We start from the raw sequence: 25,867 nt of genomic DNA on the forward strand, positions 1-25,867 counted from the left end.
TACCTATTATTGAGAGACAGAGAGAGACAGAGCATGAGCAGGGGAGGGGCAGAGAGAGAGACGGAGACAGAATCTGAAGCAGGCTCCAGGCTCCGAGCTGTCAGCATAGAGCCTGACGCAGGGCTTGAACTTACAAACTGCGAGATCACGACCTGAGCCTAAGTCGGAAACCGACTGAGCTACCCAGGCACCCCTCCCAGCTTTGCTTCTTACCTGTTATGGGACTTCGGCCTCTCCAAGCCTCATTTAAAAATGATAATCGTGTAACCGATTTCATGCAGTTGTGACGAGGATTAAATGAGATAACCCATACGTGTCTGCTCTGTAGCTGCCTTCCATCTTCTCCTTTCCCTACCGGTCCCTGCCTCTTCATGCCACCTGAAGGCCCTGTCTCTGGGATGCCTCCCCTGGCCACCCAGGCCAGAGCAATACTCTTCCACTAGACCTCCAGCTTCCAGCACCTGCAGCCCTCATATGGAGCTTCTACCCTAAGGAGCTCGCCCTCTTTTCGTGGGCATGTATCTTAACTTTTAACATAGTTTATGACTTAGTGACCATACATTCTGTTATTCAAATGGGGACACTTGTGAGGATAAAAAAGGGTGCAATAAATGGTTATATCTGAATAAACTAAACTGTCCTGGGCTGCCCAACTTATAAGGCACCCTTCTCTTCATCTAGGAGGAGCGTGTGTATCTCTTAACCCTCCACCTCTCCCCCCATCCCCCACCAGTTGAAAGCAAAGCCAAACTGCTTTGGTTTTCTGACCATCAGAGGAACAGTTCAGGACAGATATAGCTATACTTAGAGCAGGAGGAAACCTGAGCTGCCAGTGGAAGAAATGAAATCTGAGCACCCCAAGTAAATATAAACTTTTCTTTCTTAAACAAACAAAAACACCCAAAGCTGGTAGTAACAATGACTGTGTCCTGATGTTCTTTGTGGCCTCGTGTGGGGAGAAAGGATAGGCTCTAGGGCTGGCAAAGTCAACCACTTCCCTTCTGAAGCTGAATATGGTCTGACACCTAGTCTACAAAATAGTTAATGAGGGAAGGAAAAAAAGAGCCAGGGATAGAGAAGCCCTCCCAGCACAGAGAATGGTATAGATATTGAGGAAAGGACTGTGCTGTCAGAAGGACAGCTGGCCACTCCTGATTCCTGCCCTATGCATACAGGAGGGCAGACAACACACATTATCTGAAGGCAGCTGGATGGATACCACCTATACTTGAACGCAGCCCCGCCCTGAAGCAAAGGTTTTTATCCACTAGACGTGAAAGATGAGTCACCATGAATACGGTATTTAGTTAAACAGGATTTCTTTTAAATGGAACATCCTAGGGGCACCTGGGTGGCTCAATCAGTTAAGTGTCTAACTTTGGCTCAGGTCTTGATCCCACATCGGGCTCTGTGCTGACAGCTCAGAGCCTGGAGCCTGCTTCGGATTCTGTGTCTCCTTCTCTCTCCGCCCCTCCCCCACTCGTGCTATCTCTCTGTCTCTGTCTCTCTCAAAAACAAATAAACACTAAAAATAAATAAATAAAATGGAACATCTTACTATCGTTGTGGCAGAGGCTGTAGAAAATTACTCTGGTTACCAGGGGTGCTTGGGTGGCTCAGTCGGCTGAGTGCCCCTCAGTGCCGACTCTTAATTTCTACTCAGGTCGTGATCCCAGGGTCATGGGATCCAGCCCCACGTCAGGCTCCATGCTGAGTGTGGAACCTGCTTGAGATTCTGTCTCTTTTTCTCTTTCCTTCAGCCTCCTCCCCTGCTCAAGTACGCATTCTCTCTCTCTCTCTCTCTCTCTCTCAAATAAAAAAAATATATATTAAAAAAATTTCTCTGGTATCAAATAACAAAAATAAATCAATAGGGGAATTGGCCAGTTAAACGCTGTCTCTATCCTATGTAAAAGTCAAGCATTCACATTTCCCTAAAAGTTATACCAAAGCTTAACAGAAACACTCAAACCTAATAGAGTCTGTCTAAATCATGTATCTCTTTACACAAGAAATCATGGTGCAGCTTCTGGGGAATTAGATGGGGAGAAGATAAACGATCTTTTTCATTTCGTATCTTTTTTGTATTTAAATCTTTTCACAGTGTACATTTACTACTTCTATAATTAAAAACAATCTAGTATTTATTTATTTTAAGTTTATTTATTTTGAGAGAGAGAGAGCACTAGCAGGGGAAGAGCAGAGAAAGAGGGAGAGAGACATTCCCAAGGAGGCTCTGCTGACCACGTGGAGCCTGATGCAGGGCTTGATCTCACCAACTGTGAAATCATGACCTGAGCCGAAATCAAGAATCGGACGCTTAACTGACTGAGCCACCCAAATACCCCTCTAGTATTTATTTTTACTTTTTTAAAGTAAGTGATATGCCCAACGTGGGGCTTGAACTCATGATCCTGAGATCAGGAGTCACATGCTCTACTGACTAAGCCAGCCTGGCACCCTATAAATTAAAAGCAATCTACATTGTTGGCAACCACCTGTATGTCCTGTCACCAGTTCCTCCACTAAGATTCCTAGAGTCTGATTTTCTCATTTCTTCCAGCCCCGGCTAGGCTGTGTGATAATAAGAGCTCTAAGATACAACTTCACCTTCACAAGTTCACAAGTTTGGAAAAATAAAGATCTAGATCTTGCTTCTTGGGGCATGAATGCAGGCAGAGAAAACTCAGGATACCAGCAATACTGGAAAAATCCAGTATTTTTCAGCTTCATACTGCTGTAGGAGATATACTGTTAAGCTGGGGGGACTCTGGAGTGAAGACGACTTAGGATAGATGCATGCAATGAAAGGCTATTTGGTGAGGTTTCAGATCTAAGGGCTCTTTACCAAGTGGTAGAAAGGAGACCTGTCATTTGGGTTCTGCAGTGGGGGGGGGGGGGGGGGGGGGGAGTTCCAACTGCATAGCACTTGGAACAGTGCCGCAAAGATTCTACATTAGTCCTCCAATGAGCTCCCTATGGTGCAAATCAGATGTAACCTAACGAATTGGTTCCAAACTGCCCTACACATTAGGTCAACTTTCCCAAAGTTTGTATTTCACAAGGAAAAATTTGGTGCAATTGGTATTAAAATTGTCCTTTGTCACCTATACTTCAGGTGAGGACATTCATTTATGCCAGAAGCCAAATCTGCAAAAGGAAAGAGGTGACTTTAAGGATTTGTTAAAGACTAGAATCTGTCGCCCAAGGGAATCTGCAGAGTTTAAAGATACTTCAAAATAAAGATACTTCAAAAGGAAAGCATAGTCAACCATCTGTCTAGGTCTCCACAGGGGCAGTGTCACTTGAGGTAGCAGGGGCCAAGGGACCTCTTCCAGCCTCTGTCTGGTCAGCTTTGTGCTGCTAACTGGGAGTAGCAGCCTAATGTGCATGACCAGTCAGCATGGCTGGGAAATTCCAACCAGCTCAGGGCACCGTAAATAAGCCACAAAGCATTCAGAAATCAAGCTTATAGTTTTGATTCCAAACACACTTTGAGCTTATCCCTTCCTGGCGAGGGATTCTTACGTAATTTACATGTGGGTTAAGGCCAAAGAAGAAAACTGAAGGCAAAGGAATGCAAGTTTTGGGTCAACAACTGATACGCCTGCAGTACTGAGCATGTTTAGCTTAAAACCAAATTTAAAGTAAAACACCATGACCACCTCAAATCTAGAATGAGTTCGGCCCGCCAGACAAAAACAGCCCTTCTGAGGCAATAAGGCTGTGGACACTGGTTCCCTCCTACCCCCGGGGCTCACAGGGAGGCCAAAGGGCCAAGGAGGCCCTGCGAGCGGAGAACTGAAAGAGGGGCGGGGAGAAAGGGATAAATACACCCCGCGGGGCACGACTGGCGGCACCACAGTCCTTCACCTTTTGACGGAGCTGACCCAGGCGACAGCGAGCAGAGGCTCAGATGCAGTTCCCAGACCCACGATTCCCCCTCCCAGCTCTTGGGGAAACTCCAAAGGCAGGAGCCAAAAACGGGGAGACTGAGCAGCATTCCCCCGAGCTAGGTTCTCGTTCCTCACTCCTCCGGCCCCAAGACTGATCTGATCCCAAGCCCCCTCCCCACAATTCTGTGCTCCTTCCCCACACACCCTCGGGGGTCCCCAGATCCCACATCTTCGTTCTTCCTGGACCTCATACTCCATTCCTTACAGTCACAGACCGGGATCCGTTACCTGCAGAGCGGCTCGACAACCCTGCAGGTAGTCCTCCATGGCGAAGTCCCAAGGTGTGCCACCGCCCCTGGCCGTGGAGACGTTACCAGGCGAATGCTCCCCGCCTCGGACTCAGGGGCTTGGGGCGAAAGTCAGGAGGCGGGACTCGAACCCGCCACACAGCGATTCGGCCCCAACCCCGGAGGAAGTGCGTAATCCGACTCTCCCGGAGTCCGACGTCGCCGCGCCCCCAGCGGCGGAGGCGGAGCTCTGCGCCCAGAGACTCACGGGACCCCTTCCCGGAGGGGCGAAGTGGGGCGTGGCGCAGGGCGTGCTGGGAAACGTAGTTCAGAAGCTCCGAAATGGCCACAAGAATCGAAGGAAGGCGAGTTTTCCGAGATTACTCATTTGACAGAGAAATGTATATGTGTCAGTGTGACCTATATTTGTGGCATCTGAACTTCCCCTCTCGACTCAGGCTAAGTATAGCATCTTTCCATACATTACATGGAGCATCTGGTTGACGTCTTAAATTATACATGGCAAAAACAGCTTAGTCTTCCTTTCTCGAATTCTCCTCTTCACCAAACTGACCCTTTGCCACCAATTTTCTGATTGTCCGTGTTATTAAAACAATAGAATAGTCTTTGACATCTCTTTTTAATACCTACTACGGTCTCTTGCCAACTCCTGCTGCTTTACAACTTGGTGGCCTGTTTTTTTCTATAGCCTCAGCAAACGTCTCCTCCTTTTACTGGACTGTTGTAACCTGGGTTTTTTGCTTCCTGCCTCCCTAATTGTTCAAACTGACGTTTCAGCCTTCATAGTTGCTTGAAGTTTCATCCTGACACAGCCCTGCCAGTCGAGTTAGGAGAGCCCTTCAGAATGTAGAGCTGGGTTCCAACCTCCCTCAACTGCCACCTTCCAGCTCCACGGTATGCAGACTACTACAAATAAATGTACTCTCATCATCAAATACCCCCTCCTTTATTGATCCATCCCTTTATTTCTTACCGACAGCTTTTCCTGCTGGACCCTCCCTGCCCCCCTAGGAACTGAGAGGAGGTGACTGATGAGAAGCTGAGGCCTGTGCTGGGAACAAGGACCAGGGCACAGGGGTATTCATTCGATCTCCTGCTTGCTCAGCTAGTTCTGTCTCTGCTGCCTCTCTTCCCAGAGCCTGGGGAGTCCTCCACACCTTCTGCACCACCAGGGGCACAGCCCAACCAGTTCCATTTCTAGAAAGAAAGAAAGAAAAAAAAAAAAAAGATACAGTAAGGACTTAGAAAGTAGCAGGATTTTTTAACTTTAAATGAGTAAATATGCAAATGTTATGCTCCGTGGCCCTGCTTCTGTGGATCCAGAGCAAAGGCCCGCCATACCCAGGGAGAAAGCCCAATCAGCCGGCTGCTGCTGTCCAGCCCTGCTCCTCCCCATGCTCAGCAAGGGCAGTGTTCTTCCCTGTTCTCACCAGAGAGGCACAAGCGCTCCGTCCCTTCCAGCGGCAGGCAGAGGGAAGAGAAAGGGTCTGTTGTTTTCCTCTCGTTTCTCTCTCCCTCACTGCTGATCACCCAGCTGCTGACCAGGTCAGAATGCCCTGATGGAAATTCTTCAGTGCTGGGCAAGCCCCTCCTCCTCCAGGGAGCTCGTCCTTGACTAATATTTTTCTTTGTCCTGATGGGAAAAAAAGAGAGAGAAAGAAAAAAGAAAAACCACAAACTTCCTTTGAAAACCAGCGTGTAGTCTGGGCCTGGAGCGCACGCCCTAGACTCAACAACTCAGGGAACCCGAAGACGCTCTGGGGCGACCTGGGAGCACCTAGGCTGCACCCCAGCCTGCCCCCACCCTTCTCTGGTGACCCCAGTCGTGGGCGTGGGTCCGGAAGTGGCCTCCACCAAGCCGGGACCGCCGCTCATAAACCTGTGTAGACCTGTATAAGCTCTGGCCTTGACAGCTGAAAGGCAGCTGGGACTGTGGCAGCGCCCCTCACTGTAGCTACTTCCCCCATCGAACTGCCACAGCTGGACCCTCCTCCTCAGTCCTGGGACAGCAGCAGCGTCTTTAAGGTAAAAAACTTTGTTTTAACCATTTCCTTTACCTCCCCTCCAACCCCCAGTTCTCTTTTTCTTCTCCAGCTCTGGGGAGGTGACATGGACTCTCCCTCCACTCCTGGTCTCTACAAGTCTGGATTTTGAGAGGAGGTATGGCAGGAGGGCTATGTAAAAGGGACGAGGCGTGGTCCCTTCGTTTACTTCTTGTAATGAAAACTTCCCCGTCTCTCCTGCAAGCAAATAGACAGGGAATGAGAGGGGCGATTGACTTATTGGGGGGACAAAATTTTAACCCGGAGTTGCATGAAGATTTGGGTCAGACTGAGAAGGAGATTGCAGTAGGAAGGTTCCTGGGGGTGTGTATGGCTTATTGAAGCTACCCACCCATATTATATGTTTCTTGCAACTTTTGACTATTTACTGCCACTGCGAGGGAGGGGCCAGGGCTATTTTAACTCCCTCACCCACCACCAGAGGATAATTCCAGCAGGAGAGAATGTGTGGGACTTAGAAAAGAGGAAAATAATGAAATCCTGGTTTGTTTGAGTGCCCTCCCTCTCCTCCTTTCCTGTTCAGACATACTCCGTGCCCACCCCACCAGGAGCTCACCTTGTAGCGTAGAAATCCTTCATTCCGTCTCCTGCCCCTCCACTTAAGACTTAGCTTGCTTAGCTTTGCCCAATTTGTCTGGGACTCAGCTCCCTGTGGTGTCCAGCTCCTGGTTTCCTTTGGCTCATTCCCCTCACCAGCTAGCTGCCCAACCCCCACTGAATTATTGATCATTTCTGGCATTGGACAGAAAAGATAAGAAACAAACGCTGCTTTTCTCCAAGCTCTTTTAGCTTTCCCAGGCTCTGGTTTCTGCTTCCAAGGCTCAACCTAAGTGTCATTTGGGAGGGGAGGAAAAAACGAGAGAGAAAAAACAGTGTGAGGTGTGCAGGCAATTTTTGCTAGTCTGATTCTAAATTAACAACATGTAATGAGATGCAGCTAGCACGAATTAGGTTTGAATCAGGAGTATCAATTTGGGTGACTAGACTCCTTTTGGTAACTTTTACGTCTTTCAACTTCATGTCTCAGACCTTTACCTAGCCCTGAATTCCTGCCGCTTTACAAGAAGGAAGCATAGTGTCAGGTTAGGAGGGAGCTGGAGAAAAGACAAGATTTCTAACAAGTCTTAAGCTCTCCCCTTTTCTTACCGTGAGTGAGGGGCAGAGGGGAGCTAAGAGATTTAAGGGAGATGTTTTCCAGGGGACAGCATTTGTGGCTTTTTATATATTTTTTTGCCATCCACAGCCTTAATTAAATGTCTGTGCTAGATTTGATGCTTAGTGCTGATAGAGAGCAGGTTAAACAGGCCCAGGGTTTATATCTAAAACAATCTACATGGGAATAGGAAGAACATGTACACAGGAAGATGAATGTAAGGGGGGTATTTCCTTTTTTTTTTTTAAGTTTTAATTTTTTAACAGATTTTTAAAAAATGTTTAATTATTTTTGAGAGACAGAGTGAGAGTGGGGGAGGGCAGAGAGAGAGGGAGACACAGTATCCGAAGCAGGCTTCAGCACAGAGCCCGACGCGGGGCTTGAACTCATGAACTGAGAGGTCATGGCCTGAGCCGAGGTCGGCCGCTTGGCCGACTGAGCCACCCAGGCGCCCCCTTTAAGTTTTAGTTTTAATTCCAGTTAATTAACAGTGTTATATTAGTTTTAGGTGTACAATATAATGTTTCAACACTTCTGTACATGATCCTGTGCTTGTTACGAGGGAATATTTCTTATGTAAGTCAATAAAAAGCATTTCACATTCCATAATATATGAAGAGTGGGCAAGAGAGTATCTCCAGGTTTAGGTGATTGGGGAGCAGAGAGGAACTGAGAAACTGGGTATGCCAACTACAGCTGTCGAGAGTGTACTGACAGAATTTGTGGGGCAGTGGTTTTTGTGCTGGAATATGAAGTTGCCTATCAGAACCTGTCTCTGATTCAAGTCCACATGGCCTACATTTCCCCTCTCTGGCTTACAGGAAGCCCCTCCCAAGACCTTTTTGCTGCAGTTTGGGATTGTGTAAAGTTCAGTAGAGTCCTTGGAGGAGAAAGACTTCTTTCTCACTGGTGTTTCATCTTTTAGGGGATGATTCTGTCTGTCTGTATCTCCACTTTTCACCCCAAGCACTCTGTGATTGTTAATCTTTTCACCCTTGGGATGAAGCAAAGAGAAGGTAGCTCTAAGGATATAAGCAGCCTGTGTGTGATCTGGATGATCCACGAACAGCCAGGGAGTGGGGTTTGGTGTAGGGGAGAGGAATTACCACCCTCCTGGCTGTGTTGGGGGTTACCAACTTGACACCATTACAGGGTGAGCTAAAGATCACTGTATTAATAACCATTAGTACAGATGACCCTTGAACAATGCAGGGGTTAGGGACACTGACCATTCATGCATTTGAAAATCTGGGGTGCCTGGTTGGCTCCATTGGTTAAGCGTCTGACTTCAGCTCAGGTTATGATTTCATGGTCCGTGAGTTCGAGCCCTGCGTCAGGCTCTGTGCTGACAGCTTAGAGCCTGGAGCCTGCTTCGGATTTTGTGTCTCCCTTTCTCTCTCTGTCCCTCCCCCACTCACACTCTGTCTCTCAAAAATTAATAAATATTTTAAAAAATAAAAAAAAAAAAAAAAGAAAACCTGTGTATAACTTTTGACTCCCCCCAAACTGAACTAACAGCCTAACGTTGACTGGAAACCTTACCAATAACATAAGCAGTCAATTGGCACATATTTTTTATGTTATATGTATTATATACTATATTATTACAATAAAATAAGCTAAAGAAAAGAAAACGTTATTAAGAAAGTCGTAAAGGGGTTGTCTAGGTGGCTCAGTTGGTTGAGTGTTGGGCTCTTGATTTCGGCTTGAGTTGTAGTCTCCCGGTTCATGGGGTCAAGCCCTGAGTGGCACTCTGGGTTAGGCACAGAGCCTGTGTGGGGATCTGTCTCCCTTTCTCCCTGTCCCTCCACCACCCCTCAAAATAAATAAATAAGAGTAAAAAAAAATATGGAAACTAATGTAAATTGTGTGTCAACTATACTTCAACAACAAAAAGAAAATCATAAGGAAAATACATTTACTGTACTGTTCATGTATTTACTGAAAAAAATCCACATATGGTGGGTCTGCTCAGTTGAAATCCCGTGCGGTTGAAAACAGTGTTGTTCAAGGCTCAGCTGGACAGTTTTAATATTTCTTTCTCCATCTCTTTCCTTTCTTTCTGCCTTTACTTTCCCTTTCTCTCCATCCTTTTTCCATTCCTTGTCCGTATCATTTCAGGAAAGTTGACTCCATCCAATGATTTCAATCCTGCTGAAATCCTTCCTCCCAACCTGAAAGCCCTGTATCCTCATTGGTCCCATGTGGTCACATTAAGTTAGGGGTGACAAGAGCTCAGGCTGGGGCCCTTCTGCTTCCCCAGCTAAGTAAGAAAGACACATACTCCCCATAGCCAGGAGTGACTGTACAGACACTTTCCGGGCTTCCACACTGTATTCCTTTAACAAGACTTTTCTGGGTCCATTTGCTTTCCAGCCCAATGACTTCTTCCTTATTGGATTGGTCTCTTTTTCACATACCAAGCCTAGATTAGGCAACTCCTAGAGGGCAGGAAAATCCTTTGGTGACTCTCAGTTGACCTCTTCTGACCATGGAACACCATCAACCTGGGCATCCAGCCTCTGGTAAGGCCAGGATTATAGAAGCAGTCAGCCCTGAAAACCATGAGGTCCCGTCACAACCAGATGTGCACCCCCAGGACAAGGATGCCGGAGATGCTGATGGGGCAGCTAGAGAACAGGAGACGGTAGACCAAACTTCGCCGCTGGCCCAGGGCCAGGATAACCTTGAGTCACCTGCACCTAATGCTAGTTCAATCCAACTGGGGCCAGCCCACAGGACACAGCCTGAGGCAGAGACAGGAGGGGCCTGCTCCAGACCCCAGGAGCTTTCCCAGCCCCCCAGGGCCCGACAGCCGGAGGTAGATTTCTACTGTGTAAAGTGGATCTCCTGGAAGGGAGAACGGACACCCATCATCACCCAGAGCACTAACGGCCCTTGCCCTCTCCTGGCCATCATGAACATCCTCTTTCTTCAGTGGAAGGTAAGAGAGGGTCCGGATGGGGGCTTAGACATTGCTGGGGAGAGTACTCTTCCCTGATCCATCTCCTCGATCATCCCGATCTCCTCAAACCTGGCAACACGTTCCAGATTATTCTCCATAGTTTTCCAGCTTGAACAAATGAGAAGATATTCACAAAAATAAGACAAAACGAAACAAGTTTCTGCCTTGCTCTTGTATTTTCTATTGTCTAGCAAATGGGAATGTCTTCACATGCATTCCCTCACTCCAGTTACAAGCCTTTTTTCCCACGACTCCCTCCCCTTCCCCCAGTCCTTCTATGTATTTCTGCTTCAGTGCTCTGTGAAGGAAAATACACACATGGCTAACCCTTTGGTCGCCCCTCCTGCCTCCAGGTGAAGCTGTCCCCTCAGAAGGAAGTGATCACATCAGATGAGCTCATGGCCCATCTTGGTGAGTGCCTAGGCCTTGGGGAGGTTCAAGAGCTATCCACTCAGAAATCCAGAATAGGAAGGGACTGCCCATTTGGGGCTCAGAGTAGCAGGGAAGGTGAAGGTGTACAGGGTGTCTCTGCAGGGCTGGGGAATGAAAAGCAAAAATCAAGGTGTCAGGAGCCTGGGATCATAACCCTACTTTGCCCTGAGCAACCTGGGATTGTAACCCTACTTTGCCCTGAACTTTCACACGTGACCTTGGGTGAGCTCTTCATCTTTGTGAGTCTCTCTTTTCCTTGAGAAGTGAGAGGTCTGGATTAGATTCTAAGGCTGTTTCCAGCTCTGAAAATCTGTGGTCCATGACCATTCTCTAGGAGAAGAGGAAGTAGGTTTTGGGGAAATTGGGGTAAGCTGAAAAGGGACCCTGTCTTATAGGAGACTGCCTCCTGTCCATCAAGCCCCAGGAGAAGTCAGAGGGACTTCAGCTGAATTTTCAGCAGGTGAGGCAAAGGTCTGCAAACATGGGGATTTGAAGGTTCGTGAGGGGACACTGAGGCTAGGAAGAGAGGCCTTTCTTCTGCTTCTCAAGAAGGGCCCTTAAACTATGATTTCTGTCTGTGTTTCTTTTTTATTTCTTTCTGGAGGAGGAGGGTATATCTTTGTCCTAGAAAATATGTTCCTTTATACAAGATAAAGACTGGTTGAGGCAAAAGAGGAATGGAGTAGCCTAGAAGCAAACCAGGGAGGAAAAGCAACAATTTTATTATTTTTATTTCTGGAGCTAGGTGTCGGGAGAGGGGAGGCTAGACTAGCCATTATTGTCTTCTTGTTTTCTGCCAGCTTTATTGAGATATAACTGACTTATAACATTGCGTAAGGTGAAGATTATATCTACCATGTTGATGTGACATAGTCATCATTTTCTTTCCTAACCCCAGAATGTGGACGATGCAATGACAGTGTTGCCTAAACTGGCCACAGGTCTGGACGTCAATGTGCGATTCACAGGGGTCTCTGATTTTGAGTATACTCCTGAGTGCAGTGTCTTTGACCTCCTAGGCATACCTCTGTACCACGGCTGGCTGGTCGATCCACAGGTGAGGGTGAGACGGCCCAAATGAGGCTCCTATCCAGCTCAAGCTGACAGAGGAACAGCATTTTGTGGGGTGGGTGTTGGGGAGTTAGGAATTAGATTGGCTTGAGAAGAGAATAGGCTTTAGAGGCTGGACCCAGTGCAGAATTCCTTGAATTTTAACCTTTCTGGGGAGAGGGGTAACACTCAAATACGGGCAGACCACACGCACGGAGGTCCGTTCTTTGGGTACAGAAAATGTCAAGACTCTTTGGTTACAAGGTTGTGATCCTTTCGGGCTTGCTTCATTTCCTTCCTCAAAAGATCTTAATTGTCTTGGTACCACCCCACCCCACTGCCCACGCAGAGTCCTGAGGCTGTGAGCGCAGTTGGGAAGCTGAGTTACAACCAGCTGGTAGAGAAGATTATCACCTGCAAACACTCTAGCGACACCAACCTTGTGACAGAAGGTAACAGCCCTGCCTTCTCTCCTGCGGATCTTAGTGGAGGGAAGGACTCTTAGTGGAGGGAAGGACGGCTGCTTCAGTTTATTGTTTATTGTCTGCCTCCCCCACCAAGTCCCCCTAGAATAAACACCCCACGAGAGAGAATCTGGGGAACTGTCGGTTGCGTACAGTACCCAGCATGCTGCCTGGCACAAAGTACAGGCACAAGGAACTACCCGTTGGGTGAATGAATACCGCCAGGCCCCAAGGGATTTCAGAAGGTGGGACCATCCCTAGGGCTTTATTTTTTTTTTTAATTAAAAACAATTGTTTTAATGTTTATTTATTTTTGACAGACACAGAGCAGGAGTGGGGAAGGGGCAGAGAGAGAGAGGGAGACACAGAATCCGAAGCAGGCTCCAGGCTCTGAGCTGTCAGCACAGAGCCCGATGCAGGCTTGAACTCACAAACCATGAGATCATGACCTGAGCCAAAGTCGGTCGCTCAACCAACTGAGCCACCCAGGTGCCCCTCATCCCTAGGGCTTTTGACAGGGATTCTATGAATGATCCTTCCTCCTGTTGTGGATTTTGGATTTAAGCCAAGCCTCTTGCCCCGCGATTTTGTGCCCTTCCTTCTGGCAGGACTGATCGCAGAGCAGTTCCTGGAGACCACTGCAGCACAGCTGACCTACCATGGACTGTGTGAGCTCACAGCCGCTGCCAAGGAGGGTGAACTTAGCGTCTTTTTCCGAAACAATCACTTTAGCACCATGACAAAGCACAAGGTAAGGAGGCTTTGGGGATGGGGGCTGGGGGGTGGCGTCCTGTCACTGCCCCGTGGCTTTTTCTTCCTGGTCAGTGTTTCATACAGGAGAGGGTAGATTGAGTTCAGGTAACAAACAAGCCCTGAAATCCCTGTGGTTTCCTACAACAAAGGTTTATTTCTCATGCGTGCCACGTGGCCATTGCAGATTGGCTGCAGTTCTGGCCTATGTCCTCTGTGCTCTTGGACCCAGGCTGACAAAACAGCTTTAATCTGGAATATGAGAGGGAAAAGAGAGAGAGGGACACCACGCACTCACTTTTAATGCCTCTGCCTCGAGATGACACGTGTCATTTCTGCTAACATGTCACTGGCCAGAGCAAGCCAGAAGGAATAAGCCTGTCGTCAGTGGCACAGGAAATCGCTCCCAGGAAGGGAATGGAATTAAACGGAAGAGGGAAAGGTCTTTGGCTCTCAAAGGATTTATCCTCAGAGCCATCAGGCGAGCCCAGAGAACCATGGGAAGCAGGGTAGGAAGCAGCATCTTGTGTGGGACCCATAGCCCTGAGGACTCAGGCTGGACCACAGCGATCGCCATACTTACCCCAGCTGACCATATGCTCAGACATCCCTTCCTTCTCCCCACGGCCACACGTATTTGTCAAAGACACACATGCCCGCGCTGACAGGTGGCAGCCAGCACACCAGATGACTCAAATGGTCCCTGCATCCCAGGTGATTTCTGGCCATCACATTGCCTCTGTGTCACCTATCCCACCAATGAGCTTTGTCCTCTTCTTTGCAGAGTCACTTGTACCTGCTGGTCACCGACCAGGGCTTCCTGCAGGAGGAGCAGGTGGTATGGGAGAGCCTGCACAACGTGGATGGGGACAGCTGCTTCTGCAACTCGGACTTCCACCTGAGTCACTCCCTTGGCAAGGGACCTGGAGCGGGAGGTGGGAACGGCTCCCCCGAACAGCAGCAGCTCGTAGACCAGGTGTGTGGGGCCTCCAGGAAGGTGCAGGGAGCACGGCTGCCTCGGAGCTCTTTGCTGCAGGCAGGGCATGCGTTTGGTCATCTAGAGATCATGACACATGACAGCTGTGCCCCTTTACTGTTAACTTCGGACTGCCTCCATGCCTGGAGTGTCACCACACACAATGTGCTTGTCTGTGTGTTCTGCTCTGGAGGAGGAGCTGGAGAATTTGAAGGAGAAGAAAAACGGGTCTTGGGGGGCTGGGGGCGCTCAGTCGGTTAAGCGTCTGACTTCAGCTCAGGTCAAGATCTCATGGTTCGTGGGTTCAAGCTCTGCATCAGGCTCTGTGCTGACTAACAGCTCAGAGCCTGGAGACTGCTTGGGATTCTGTGTCTCCCTCTCTCTCTGCCCCTCCCCTGATCGTGCTCTGTCTCTGTCTCTCAAAAATAAACATTTTTTAAAAAAGAAAGAAAAATGGGTTTGGAAACATAAAGCTGGCCTGAATGTCCCCCAGGCCCCAGCCCACCTCACCGCTCTTGTTCTGTCGTGACTCTCTCTAGGACTACCTAATCGCCTTGTCCCTGCAGCAGCAACCACAAGGCACGTTGGGTCTTAGTGACTTGGAACTGGCCCAGCAGCTTCAGCAAGAGGAGTACCAGCAGCAGCCAGCAGTCCAGCCTGCACCAGGGCGGGCCTCCCCACAGGTGAGCGGTCACTGCCTAAGGGCCTTCCCACTGGCTCAGAGCTGTGCCCTGCTCCTCGGCATCCGGACACTTGTCATTGCTAGTCCTGCAATGGTCTCTTCAAGGTGTCTCTCTCCCCTGGGTCCCATCTTATCTTTCTCTCCCCACTGCCAAAGCAGGCTCCAGGCTCTGAGCTGTCAGCACAGAGCCTGACGCAGGGCTCAAATCCGCGAAACGTGAGAGTGTGACCTGAGCCAAAGTCGGATGCCTAACTGATTGAGCCCCCACTTCCATCTAGAGCCTTTGTCCTTGTGCTCTTCTGAGCTGGTGGGTGACCCACTGTTCAATCCCATACAGGGGAGAGGAGCCACGTCGGGACGTCCAGCCGGGGAGCGTCGGCAGAGGCCGAAGCAAGAGTCCGACTGTGTCCTGCTATAGCTCTGCCCAAGGCTGGGCCTGCCCTGCCTCCTCTTTCAGAGGCCATGGCTCTTCTGCTTGCTTCCCCAGCTCAACTCCTGAGATATGCAGGGTAACTTATTTATGGACTGGTGGGGATCCCAGCAGGCAGTGAACGCCAAGGTCCTGCCCTTATGTGCTGCCACCTTCTCTGCCTCCAGGTCATCCAGGGCAACATTGGGGGTGGTGGGGGTGAGGCTTTCTGGTTCCCAGATCCCCTTCCCCGGAGTAGTCATACTAATATACACACTCAGGCTCCAGGGTGAGGGCTCCATCTAGTATGTGTCTAGAATGCGTCTCCCCTGCTTCCCACCCCTGACTGGCTGGGTCTCCCTGGGGATCCTGCAGGCCTGTCTCCCATTGTTTCAGGGTTTGATTTGGGTTTCTATCTCTGTTATTTGTAATGCCTTCCTAAGGTTTGGAAATAAAACTTCTTTCCTGAGATCTGTTGTTTGCCTTGCCCTGCAGCAGTCAGGTTAAGTATTTGACCCAATTAAGGAATGCAAAAAGGTGGGGTGGGTGGGGTAAAGAGGTGTGGGGCGGGATGGGGGGGGGGGGTGGCGTGTGCTTTGCTTGTCATTTCTAATAGGGCCAGCAGGGGGAACCAAAGCCTGGTGTTTTTGTTTCTTTTTTTTTTGTTTCTGTTTATCAGTCTTTGATAGATCTTCAATGGGAATCCAGTTTGGGAGGTGGGTTTCCAAGTCCCTGCTTTGGACAGATGCAATTTGGGGGTTGTGCTCCCTTAACATAAGACTTTCCAGGCAGGAGAGGGCAGCGCGATCAGATGGTTCTTTGCTACTTCTGACCATTTCTGACCTCGTTCTGGCTCCTGTTTCTGTTTCTTTGCCTGAAATTTCCTGGGGAAGAGAGAATAATGGGGGGAAGGGGGGACCTTGAGGGGAGGGGCTTATTGCTTACTGCAGCACTGGAGTGTCAAACAGGATCCCTGTTGCATATGCAAGTGCACATCAAAGGCACCTCCAACTTCAAGACCTCCTCCCAGCCCATGTCCTGCTCCACCCAAACTCTAATCAGGGCACACAAACAACAGCGAGGTTTGCCAAAAGAATTCAAGAATCAGTGAGATGTTCTGGCCAGGGTACTGGAAGGATGAATAGGGCAGAAACCATCAAAGAGATGTCTATACCCAGGACAGAGCTAGGGGACCCACATATAGACCTCACTTTGAGATGAAGAAATTAAGGGACTTGAAAGAAACTTCAAATTCTAGCCTCCACAAGAAGCTGGAGCATGTGGTGTTCAGTGAGGGGTTATCTTATTTGGAACCCAGCTGGTTTCCTGCAGGCCCAGCCAAACATGGGGATCTCATATCCTTGAATGTCTGTGGTGGGGCAGGGAGGGCAAGGAGGTCTCAAAGGTCTTCAGCCCTGCACAGGGCTAGTAGGGCAGACCGGCAGTCCCCTTTCACTGCATCCTGTAGACAAGAGAGTCAAGTGTTAGAAAGACCCCACTGCCACCATGGCCCAGGCACTCTGTTTCCTCCCTTGTGCTGGCCCACAACTATCTGATGTCAAGATTTCTGTACTAAATTAACCAAAGACTCATGAGTTCTCCAAGGGTGTAAATACACTCTGCCGTGTGCAGTGAGGGCAGAGTGGCAGTGAGGGGCGAAGCTCTGAGGCTCCAGGTCAAGAACTAGCCAAGTCTCACCTGGAGAGAAGAGTAGAGGGACTTCCCAAATTTCTTTTTGAACTCAGCTCGGATGCTTAGAAGGTCAGTCTCACTTCGAGAGATAAGGATGCGCATCAGGACTTGGTAATTGGGCCCCATGTCCTGGTAGAGAGTGAAACAGAATGGAGAGAGGTTGGTAGTAAGATTCTCACAGAGCAGAGACTGGACAGCAAGGTAAATTACTCTAGAAAGGGGAAGCAAGGTGTGAGTGCAGGGAAAAGAGACGTGTGCATTATCTAGGAGCAAAATTTGTCTCTTTGTCCATCCTCGTGGAAGATGATGCAGCAGGAAAGAGGAGTCTCTGGGAGCAGTTGGGGTAGGTGTTGTTCTGGCCGTGTACCCACCGTTCCTGGCCAGGCCTCTAGCTTAGAGTCTCATTCCTCAAGAGTTCAGTGGTGAGCAGCCCCAAAGGCACGGACAAAAAAAAAAAAAAAAAAAAAAAAAAAAAATCAGAAGCTGCAGGGGAGCGGGGCCGTGGAGAAGGTCCTGAGCCGCCAGGACTCCCAGGAGCAGGGCCTGACCACACAGGTCCTGGATTCCTCGTTCCTTAGGTTCAGCACCAGATTGAAATGGTTTCTCATTCGATTCACGTGCAGCATTTTCTTCTCTATCTGTGGAACTGGATTGCTGTAGTTTCCTGGTGGCATAAAGCTTTTTGCAGCGTTTTACACCCTTGGAAGTACTGGTGTATTAGCTGGTACGTGCTTTATTTATTAAAAAAAATTTTTTTTAATGTTTATTTATTTTTGAAAGACAGAGACAGAGTGTAGTGGGGGAGGGCAGAGAGAGAGGGAGACACAGAATCTGAAGCAGGCTCCAGGCTCTGAGCTGTCAGCATAGAGCCCGATGTGGGGCTTAAACTCACAAGCCATGAGAGATGGTGACCTGAGCTAAAGTCAGACACTTAACCAACTGAGCCACCCAGGCGCCCAGCCCCCCTTTTTTTCTAATTTTTTCCCAATATCTTTTTTTTAAACTTTAAATGTGAAAGTTTTTACTTTAAGCTAAAAATTGCTTGTTATATGTAATAAGTATTTGTACTTTATGTAACAAAATACATATAAAGTAATAAAATCCATATAATTGTATTATATGTGCTATTATATGTAATAAAAAATAACATATAAATCTTTATAATTTTGAAATAAACCCAGACTTGGAAAAATGAAAAATATAAAAAGGATAGGAAAGACTTGCTACCTATAAAGACTTACAGCATGAAAGCCAGGAACTTTATAACTTCCAATTTAGTGAATGTCCAAGGAGCATATACCCAGCCTATCCCCAAACTGAATTGATGGGGTTCTGATAGGGAGCAGGGTCATGTGCCTTCTGGTTTGAATCCTGACCTCCCAGGGCCACCTCACATCCTCATCTGTATCTATCAGTTTCTCCTGGTTGGACCCCTGGGGTTCAGCATCATTCTCTTCCTCCTAAACCTGTACCAAGCCTCCTGCCTTTTGGTTAAAGAAGGTAATGGAGGATTCTGTTTAGAAATAACAGAGGTACAATACAGTATCAAATTGAATTATAACTGATTATAATAAATGTGTAACCATGACAGATTTCTAAATAAAAAATGTGCACTGGTGCAGTCACTATTTCCTATGAGCCCCTTTCCCAGAGTTTCCTGTTGCTTGACTCATAAGACCCTTCCCAGAACTGCCTGACACCCATACTTATGGCATCAACACAGATCATAAGTTCCCATGAAAAAAATAGAAAGGAAAATGAGGAAGTAACAACAGGATGCCATATTTCATCTGGACTCATGATCTCATTGTCAGTGTGCCTAGTGGCTACTTTATCTTAAATTTCATATATCACCAATTTTGTATTATGATAAAGGATTATGTTTTTTCTTTTCTTTTTAATGTTGATTTATTTATTTTTGAGAGACAGAGCAGGAGCAGGGGAGGGGCAGAGAGAGGGAACACAGAATCAGAAGCAGGATCCAGACTCCCATCTGTCAGCACAGAGCCCAACGGTGGGCTTGAGCCCACAAAACATGAGATCATAACCTGAGCTGAAGTCAGACGCTTAACCGACTGAGCCACCAAGGTGCCTGCCCCCTCTTTAGGCTCTTTTAATGAAAATTCATTGTATGGTTCATATTGGTCCGAATTTTCCTGAATCAGCCTTCACTGAAGGTCACTTCTCTGAATAAATATTTGTCACAATCTATGTTTTCACATATTTCTCATAAGAGAATAAGATAGAAGCATCTGATTGAGTTTTTCCTTTTTAAAAAAAGTTTTCAGGGCACCTGGGTGGCTCAGTCAGTTAGGCATCTGACTTCAGCCAGCACAGGTCATGATCTCACGATTCGTGGGTTCGAGCCCCGTATCGAGTTCCACGCTGACAGTGCAGAGCTTGCTTGGGATTCTCTCTCTCCCTCTCTCTGCCCCTCCCCGACTTGTACTTTCTCTATCAAAATAAATAAATAAACTTAAAATTTTTAAAAAAATAAAAAAGTTTTCAGAAAAACAGGCCTATATTATTTTTTGACTTCTACTTCTAAGGGTCAACCTGGCATTTATATCCAAGAGTATGGGTCCTATAGTCTAAATACATTACAATCATTTACTGCTAGGATTCAAATTTGTTTTTATAACAAGAATTTAGACAGATAACCAAACTCTTCAAATCGGTCTTAGTGTTGGCTCAATACAATAGTACAGACTTCATGGGATAAATACAATGGAAATCTCCATTGATGATAAAATAAGGGCATATACGTACTGTCTTTTGAATAGCTGTCAATAAGGCATGATGGTTTCTCAAACAGTCCTCATGAAGCTATGCCATCTACCAAAATGATAACTGCTTTTATCTTCTTAAGAATTGGGGTGAGTTTTTTTATTTGTAGGTTTCAGGGGACATTTATACTAATAGGAGACCTAGCTCAGTGAGTAGAATGATTGGATTCTGTTTATTAAATTACCCAAACCAACATCACCAACTTAAGTGTGGACAATATGGAACAAAGTCCGACCAGAGTGGAAAAGGTGGTCCTGGATGCTAAGAACTCTTATGGTATAGCTTATAGTATAGACCAACACCTATGGTATAGACTATGATTTGACACATGGCAGTTAAATGTCCTCTGGGACCATTGTGTGTGTGTATGTGTGTTTAATTGTGTTTAAATTCCAGTAGAGTTAACATACAGTGTTATGTGTTAACATATGAGTTTTGTAGGAAGCCTGTATGATTTATTAGCTGTGTGACCTTGGGCAAAGAACTTAGCCTCTCTGTACCTCAATTTTTTCATCTATAAAACAGGGATGGAATGTGACCATGAAGATTAATTGAAATGTGTGTCACAAGCTCAGCATAGGCCCTGGGACACAATGAGCACCCAAGAAATGCTGGCTCTTGTCACCATTCTTGCTAGCATTATCACCATCATTATTCTGGCCACCACTGAAATTGGACAAGATGCTGTCTTATAGAGCAAATTTATATCTATGTTTGGCCATCTAACACCAATTAGGCCAAAATTTTAGCCTTAGTGCTGTTTTGCTTCGACTAATTTAGCTCTAACCACAGCTCAATCCTCTGCTATTGACAAGACAGTTAGTAAACCTAGGAAAAGAGAGCGGCTTTATGATTATAAAACAAATATGAGATTGTTACATTAGCAAAATCGTGAAACTTCCTCTCTCTTGCCCAGAAGTTGTCCTCCCTGCCACCCCACCCTGGTTTTTGTTCCAAAGGGAGGGAAAAGAAGTGTCCGTCTCACCTGGAGGGCTTGATGGAGTTTATCAGCAAAGTACAGCGGTGTGTTCTTGATCACGGAGACTGCAAGCAAGGAGAGAACAGTGGGGGGATGGCTCCCCATGCCAGGTGAGCACCCTACCCCACATGTCCTGAGCAGGTCCTACCTAGGCTGAGCAGAGCCGCCTGGTCATCTCCGTGGAAAATGTTCTGGATGGTCTTCTCTAGCTCGTGCCCACTGCACCGCTGGTACTGATCGAACACTTGTGGTGTGTGTGGGAAGTAGTCAGAAAGATAAATGAGAGCAGGGGGTGATTATCACAGAGAAGGATGAGCCCTCCCCACCTTCCTCAGCCAAAGTTCATCATTAGAGTAAGCTGGGAGGACCAGACGTCCCGTGTGTACCTCGGACAAGGTGTTCAGGATTTCTCTGCGTGAATATTATGACCCATGTGCCCTCTGTGCCGGCCCCTTCAGCCTGCTTTAATGCCTGGGAGGGAGGAGTAAATCAGGATCCTTGTTTGGGGGCTGGGGAGCCACGGTTGTGATGTTCCCAGAATCCATCATCATGATGATGGGAACAGGATTCAGAGTAGAAATGCTTATTTGAAAGTGTAAAGTAGTTGCTTTTATTTATGGTTAAAACAAGCAAACAAAAAGGAATAGGGCTAAGACAGAGGCTCTGCCCTGACAGCTCAGTTCCCCAATTTGGGGAAATCCTGGCACTCAAGGAATTCAATGATCTACAAGGAAAGGTGTGAGGAGGGTTCCCCCACCCAAATGCCTAAGAGAACGGTCATCTGTGACGGACTCACTTCCTGGGAGTTCAAGAGTCAGAGGCTAAAGGAGTGAAAAGGCTTCAGATGGTTACTACCCAACAGGTCATGTCCTCACATGTCACTAAGGACTCCTTCCCCCAGGCAAGGAGAGGTCTGCAGGACAAGTGGGTACATAGGTCACTGGCTCTAGGATATGGTGGGGGAGGGTTTCTTACGTGCGTGGCTGTGCGGACTCCTCACCCCCGCTCACCTGGACATCGTCCTCCACCAGGTTGTAGTCAATGATTCCAGAATAGCTCTCACGGGCCCCCTATGAGAAACTCTCTCAGGAGGACTCTTTGAGGGGTAGCTTTTTATCTCCAGGCAAACTGACCCCAGCCTGTTCTCCTCCCAAAGCCTTCTCTCCTTAATTATACCATTGCAATGCTCCCCACCCCACCCCAGCCCCTTCCCTGGCAGTATAACTCCCTCCCCTGCAGGCCAGTCCCCCTCACCTTAGCCAGGGCCAGGAGCAGTTCCCGCAAGATGCCACTGGTCTCAGATTTGATGTCCTTCTCCACCTCCAACTGGAAATCTGGGGTAGGGTCAGGAGCTCTCTGAATCCTCCCAATTTTTTCCAGTGTAGATATTCTGTCAAATGCCCAACCCACTGTGCCTACTGCCAGCCCCTGCTTGGGGTAGCTTGATGGCCGGTAGTTCCCAGGATGTAAGGCAGAAGCACCATCGTGGGTACCCTGAAAACATCCCTAAACTGTGAGTAACCCATGCCCTACTTAGTGGAGTAGCCTTATCTCCAGGAGCCAACCTGCCCTGGGCAGGAAGTGTCCGTGATTCAAGTAGTAGCCAGGTAGTCAAGGGGGATAGGGAAACCTACATTATGAGGCCAGATGGCTAGGACCCGGTCCTCTCACTGGCGGCACAGAGAAGTGATCCGGGAGGAAAGATGTGAAGACGTGAAAGACAAAAGAGAAGGGGAAAAGAAAGACAGAAGCAAGAAGTGAAAGAGGTAGGAGAGGGATTAAGACAGGCCAAGAATGGACATCAAAGGAAAATTGGGGAAAGCAAGAAAAAGGGGGGGGGGGGGCTTGCTAAGATGGTGAGAAAAGGCCAGTCAGCAATTAGTGGGTGAGCCATGTGGCAGCCAAGCAAGGGCCTGAGGGGTAACACTCATGACTTAGGGAGAAGTACTCCCCCCCCCACCTCAGCTGTAGCAAGGTTCCATTCAGTCTGGGATGTGATATGATGGCAGAATCAGGAAGGGGTTGAGAAGATGACATGGGCACCCTTGGGGCTATCATAGCGCCCAACATTGTCATTACCTTGGGATCTGCCCTGGGGCCCCAGACTAAGATGGTTAATCACTGCTTCTCTTTCTTTAATGATCACATCTGGCTCTTACCCTGGGGAGACTGAGAACCGGTAAGGGTGGGTGGGGGGAGAGACCCCAAGGGAAAAGCTCTGAGGCAGACAGGTTCCAAGAGGGCTTACCTAACCTGTCACCCACCCCACCCCCACTCCATGTTCCTTACGTGCTCTTACTATGTTTGTAGACTGTCAGGCACTCTTGCAGCTGGGGTGGGCTTCGGGTAGCAAGAATTTCCACAGCCACATCCTCAGTGGAACCTGGGTTCTGTGGGAAATTGGGAGGCCACTCTGAGACTGGGCCATGTCGGCAGTATGGCAGAGAGCAGAGGATGACCCCTTGTCCTTCTAAGGGTCAATATGGGTTGTTTAAAGGGGGCCTCTGCCAAGTGGACACCTCTGGAGTGGGCAAAGGCCAGGCAGTGAACCCTCTCCTCCCTTCAATGGTGTCCTCATTTCCTAGAAACCCAGAGAGCCTCTTCCGGTACCTTCAGAGCTGTCCTCAATTCCTGGGCATCGAAATGGGCTGCAGGCTGCAGCAAAGCCATCACCATCCTCTCGAGGTTGCCAGAGAGTGCTGCCTGCAGGGACTTCACCAGGTCCTGTGATAAATGGCCCCATGGCAGAGGAGAAGATATGAGGGGGAGGTCCCTGAGGCGCGGGGGACATTTGGAATATCTGGCTGGCTTTTATCTAAGGCCAGAAGCACCAGCCACCCCCCCTCCAGCTGGTACTGCTGCACCCCAAGATTTCGGGGGGGCCTCTCACCCCAGTCCACTGCTCCTGGGAAGTCAGTGGCCTCACCTGTTGGGTGCGCTCCTGGAAGGCTCGAGAGATGAGCTGTCTTTGTTCCCTACTCCGATTGGTCAGCACGCCCACAATGGCGCTGCGGTCCACACCTGAACAGAGGTGAGGGCTAGGCCATCAGCTGGTCACAACCCAGCTGAGTCTTTACGGGGGGGGGGGGGGATCCCCTTCCTCCTCACGCTGGAAGCCTCCAGAGGAGGAGAGATGGAGATCTAGGAAAGGGCCATGAAAGACAGGGGCAGGGGCTGCGTCACCCCAACTTCCATTTGGCCTCGAGAAGATGCGAATAAGATGCCAAAATGGCATGCGAACCTGGCCCCGAATTAAGTGTAGGTGGCCTGGTATGCTGGGGGAGAGATGGCTCTGGGGATCACAGACTTGGATTAGAGTCCCGGCCCGGCCCTGCCTTCGTGAGCCATGTGACCTCGGGCCAGCCCCTTTGTCTCACTGTTTCTTCATCTGTAAAATGGAAATAAGCCTTACCTCACAGCAGTGTCCTGAGAATAGGAACCACACACCCACCACGGTACTTGACGGACAAGAATTAAGGCATTCCACAAACGTTTATTGAACAACATCACTTCCTCCTTCCTGGCTCCTTCTTGGTCTGCAGACTGGTTCCTGTAGGGAAGAGCCCCAGGTGCAGAGGGAGAAGGGCTCACCTTGGCTTGCAATTGCCCTCAGCAGCCTCTGCACATCCTTGTCCACGCTGAAGCTCAAGAATGTCCTGAGGGTGCCCAGGGTCCCCCACGCTGCAGTCTATAAGAGCACGAGGGATGAGGGTTGGGGGGAGCATCGCAAGTCTGTGCACGCTTACCCCAGGGCCTTAACACAGCCCTTGGCAGGGTCTCAGGGCCTGCTCTCCCTTTTCTTGTCCCCCATCCTCTCATTGCCCTGCAGTTGATACACCAACAATGATTCCAACCATTACAGCCCCTACCTTGTTGGCAAGGCCCAGGTGGCTGAGGATCTCCTGGGTCAGGGATGGTCTTGTCTTCCCGCTGGTCACAGACATGGTGTCACTGGCTATGCCAGGGAGGGAAATGGGAGCCAACTGAGGAGAGCCTCCTGGCCCCTTGGGCCTCTTTATGACCCCCAGACCCCGGGGCTCACCTCCCATGCTTTCTTTCCCCTTTTGCAGAAAAAGAGAGTATCGACTTGCTTGGCAGCTTTGAGAGCACAAGTAGAAGGGTAGGAGGGGAGCCCCCTTCTTTCCCAGCTCTCACCCCTCCTTCAGGAAGCAAGGACTGGTCAGGAATGCTGCTGGAGCTAGCCCTCAACAAACCCTCCCTGACTCCATGGCTCCCAAACTTTGGACTCAGGTGCATGACCCCCTTCTGAGAGCCACATCCCTTCCTTCCCGTAGACTGGCTAGGTGTTCCTGGGGTGGCGCAGGGGAGGTGAGGCAAGGTGGTAGGTTTAAGTATGTGGCGTGGGAGACAACAACTCCTAAAACACCTCCTCACCTTCAGCCCCAGCCCACAAGTCAGCCCCTGTTCCCTGCCCCCCAGGCTACCTGCCTGCCACCGGCCTTTCACCTTTGGCCTTTCACCCTTGGCGTCTCTGGCAGGGATCTTTAGGTAAGCAGGTGCACTCTCTGAGCTGATGTATATATGTGTTCTTGTGGGCACTTGGGTGCCTAGACAAGGGAGGAAGCACCCACACTAGAAAAGGAAAACTCCTTTCTCCCTCTCCCATGGGATCATCCAGATTTCCCCACCTCCTCCAACACGAGGGCCCAGGTTCCGGTGCTTACCCAGAGGTGCTGGAGGCGAGGTGGCAGTCGTCACAGCCTGGCGGCTGCCTGTGTGGACACCAACTTCTGTGTGGCCTGCTAGAGGAGAAGGGGCGTGTCAGCCCAGGCCGGGCAGCCAGTCAGATGACCTCCCTGGCAGCCCAGCTCAGCTGTCGCCTCTAGCTCTGGCCCCTCCCAAATGTGGGAGAGGACCAAGCTGTACCTGGTCCCCCGTGTAAACCCCTCCCCACAGAGCATCTTTCCTCCCAGGGGCCCCGGCCTCAGCCCACGGAGGCCTGCTCAGCCTCTCAGCCTCTCAGCAGTTGAGAAGACACAAGAGGCCTTGTGCCTTGCTCTCCCTGTGGGGCCAGGAGGGACCGTAAAAACCTAGTCTCTAAATCCAGCTTCTGACCTGGCTCTGCCTCTGGCTCCAGCTCTCTGGGGGGACAGGTCAGACAGGCTCTAGGCTGATTTTGAGGCTGATAGAGAAAAACCTGTTGGGGCACATACCAGCAGGGCACCCCAGCCTGCACCCCAGAGGGGTTCCTAACCCCCAAAGTCCCTGACTACTACTGCCTTATCAGAGCCAGCCAGCCT

At 49.0% G+C, this 25,867-nt stretch overlaps 3 protein-coding genes across 12 annotated transcripts in view; 1 reads left to right on the forward strand and 2 right to left on the reverse strand.

Moving 5' to 3' along the window:
- Positions 1–5,308, reverse strand: part of PRUNE1 (prune exopolyphosphatase 1) — a 19,939-nt gene extending 14,631 nt beyond the window's left edge. The window contains exon 1 of one of the 2 annotated variants that reach the window (XM_047847849.1): positions 5,178–5,308. Coding sequence is in view for 1 of the 2 variants with exons in the window: in XM_047847848.1 (XP_047703804.1) it covers positions 4,185–4,223 (39 nt within the window). In the remaining variant the exon portion in view is untranslated. Of the gene's footprint in view, positions 1–4,184 lie in introns of both variants that reach the window. The other variant, XM_047847848.1, reaches the window with a different exon arrangement.
- A 783-nt stretch (positions 5,309–6,091) lies between these two features.
- Positions 6,092–15,617, forward strand: MINDY1 (MINDY lysine 48 deubiquitinase 1). 5 transcript variants are annotated; one of them, XM_047847844.1, is made up of 11 exons: positions 6,092–6,229; positions 9,542–9,605; positions 9,797–10,364; positions 10,739–10,796; positions 11,213–11,277; positions 11,716–11,874; positions 12,217–12,319; positions 12,940–13,082; positions 13,866–14,057; positions 14,597–14,740; positions 15,077–15,617. In XM_047847844.1, the coding sequence occupies exons 3-11, from the start codon at positions 9,912–9,914 to the stop codon at positions 15,155–15,157; spliced, it is 1,398 nt and encodes a 465-aa protein (XP_047703800.1). In that variant the 5' UTR covers positions 6,092–6,229; positions 9,542–9,605; positions 9,797–9,911; the 3' UTR covers positions 15,158–15,617. The 5 variants fall into 5 exon arrangements, with proteins under 5 accessions (XP_047703800.1, XP_047703798.1, XP_047703803.1 ...); XM_047847845.1 differs by lacking the exon at positions 6,092–6,229 and adding an exon at positions 6,321–6,364; XM_047847842.1 differs by having other exon boundaries at positions 9,542–10,364.
- Positions 15,618–16,227: 610 nt separating this feature from the next.
- On the reverse strand, positions 16,228–25,747 carry ANXA9 (annexin A9). 5 transcript variants are annotated; one of them, XM_047847859.1, is made up of 15 exons: positions 25,683–25,747; positions 25,292–25,369; positions 25,052–25,174; positions 24,476–24,561; positions 24,198–24,294; positions 23,533–23,627; positions 23,217–23,330; positions 22,906–22,996; positions 21,861–21,940; positions 21,617–21,676; positions 20,993–21,077; positions 20,755–20,850; positions 20,613–20,671; positions 16,847–16,969; positions 16,228–16,610 (listed from the first exon to the last, which is right to left on the reverse strand). In XM_047847859.1, the coding sequence occupies exons 4-15, from the start codon at positions 24,548–24,550 to the stop codon at positions 16,548–16,550; spliced, it is 1,038 nt and encodes a 345-aa protein (XP_047703815.1). In that variant the 5' UTR covers positions 24,551–24,561; positions 25,052–25,174; positions 25,292–25,369; positions 25,683–25,747; the 3' UTR covers positions 16,228–16,547. The 5 variants fall into 5 exon arrangements, with proteins under 5 accessions (XP_047703815.1, XP_047703818.1, XP_047703817.1 ...); XM_047847862.1 differs by lacking the exon at positions 25,052–25,174 and having other exon boundaries at positions 25,683–25,744; XM_047847861.1 differs by lacking the exon at positions 25,683–25,747 and having other exon boundaries at positions 25,074–25,174; positions 25,292–25,618.
- Positions 25,748–25,867: the final 120 nt, after the last annotated feature.

This window comes from Prionailurus viverrinus, unplaced genomic scaffold, assembly GCF_022837055.1.
Source record: "Prionailurus viverrinus isolate Anna unplaced genomic scaffold, UM_Priviv_1.0 scaffold_50, whole genome shotgun sequence".
Lineage (NCBI taxonomy): Eukaryota > Metazoa > Chordata > Mammalia > Carnivora > Felidae > Prionailurus > Prionailurus viverrinus.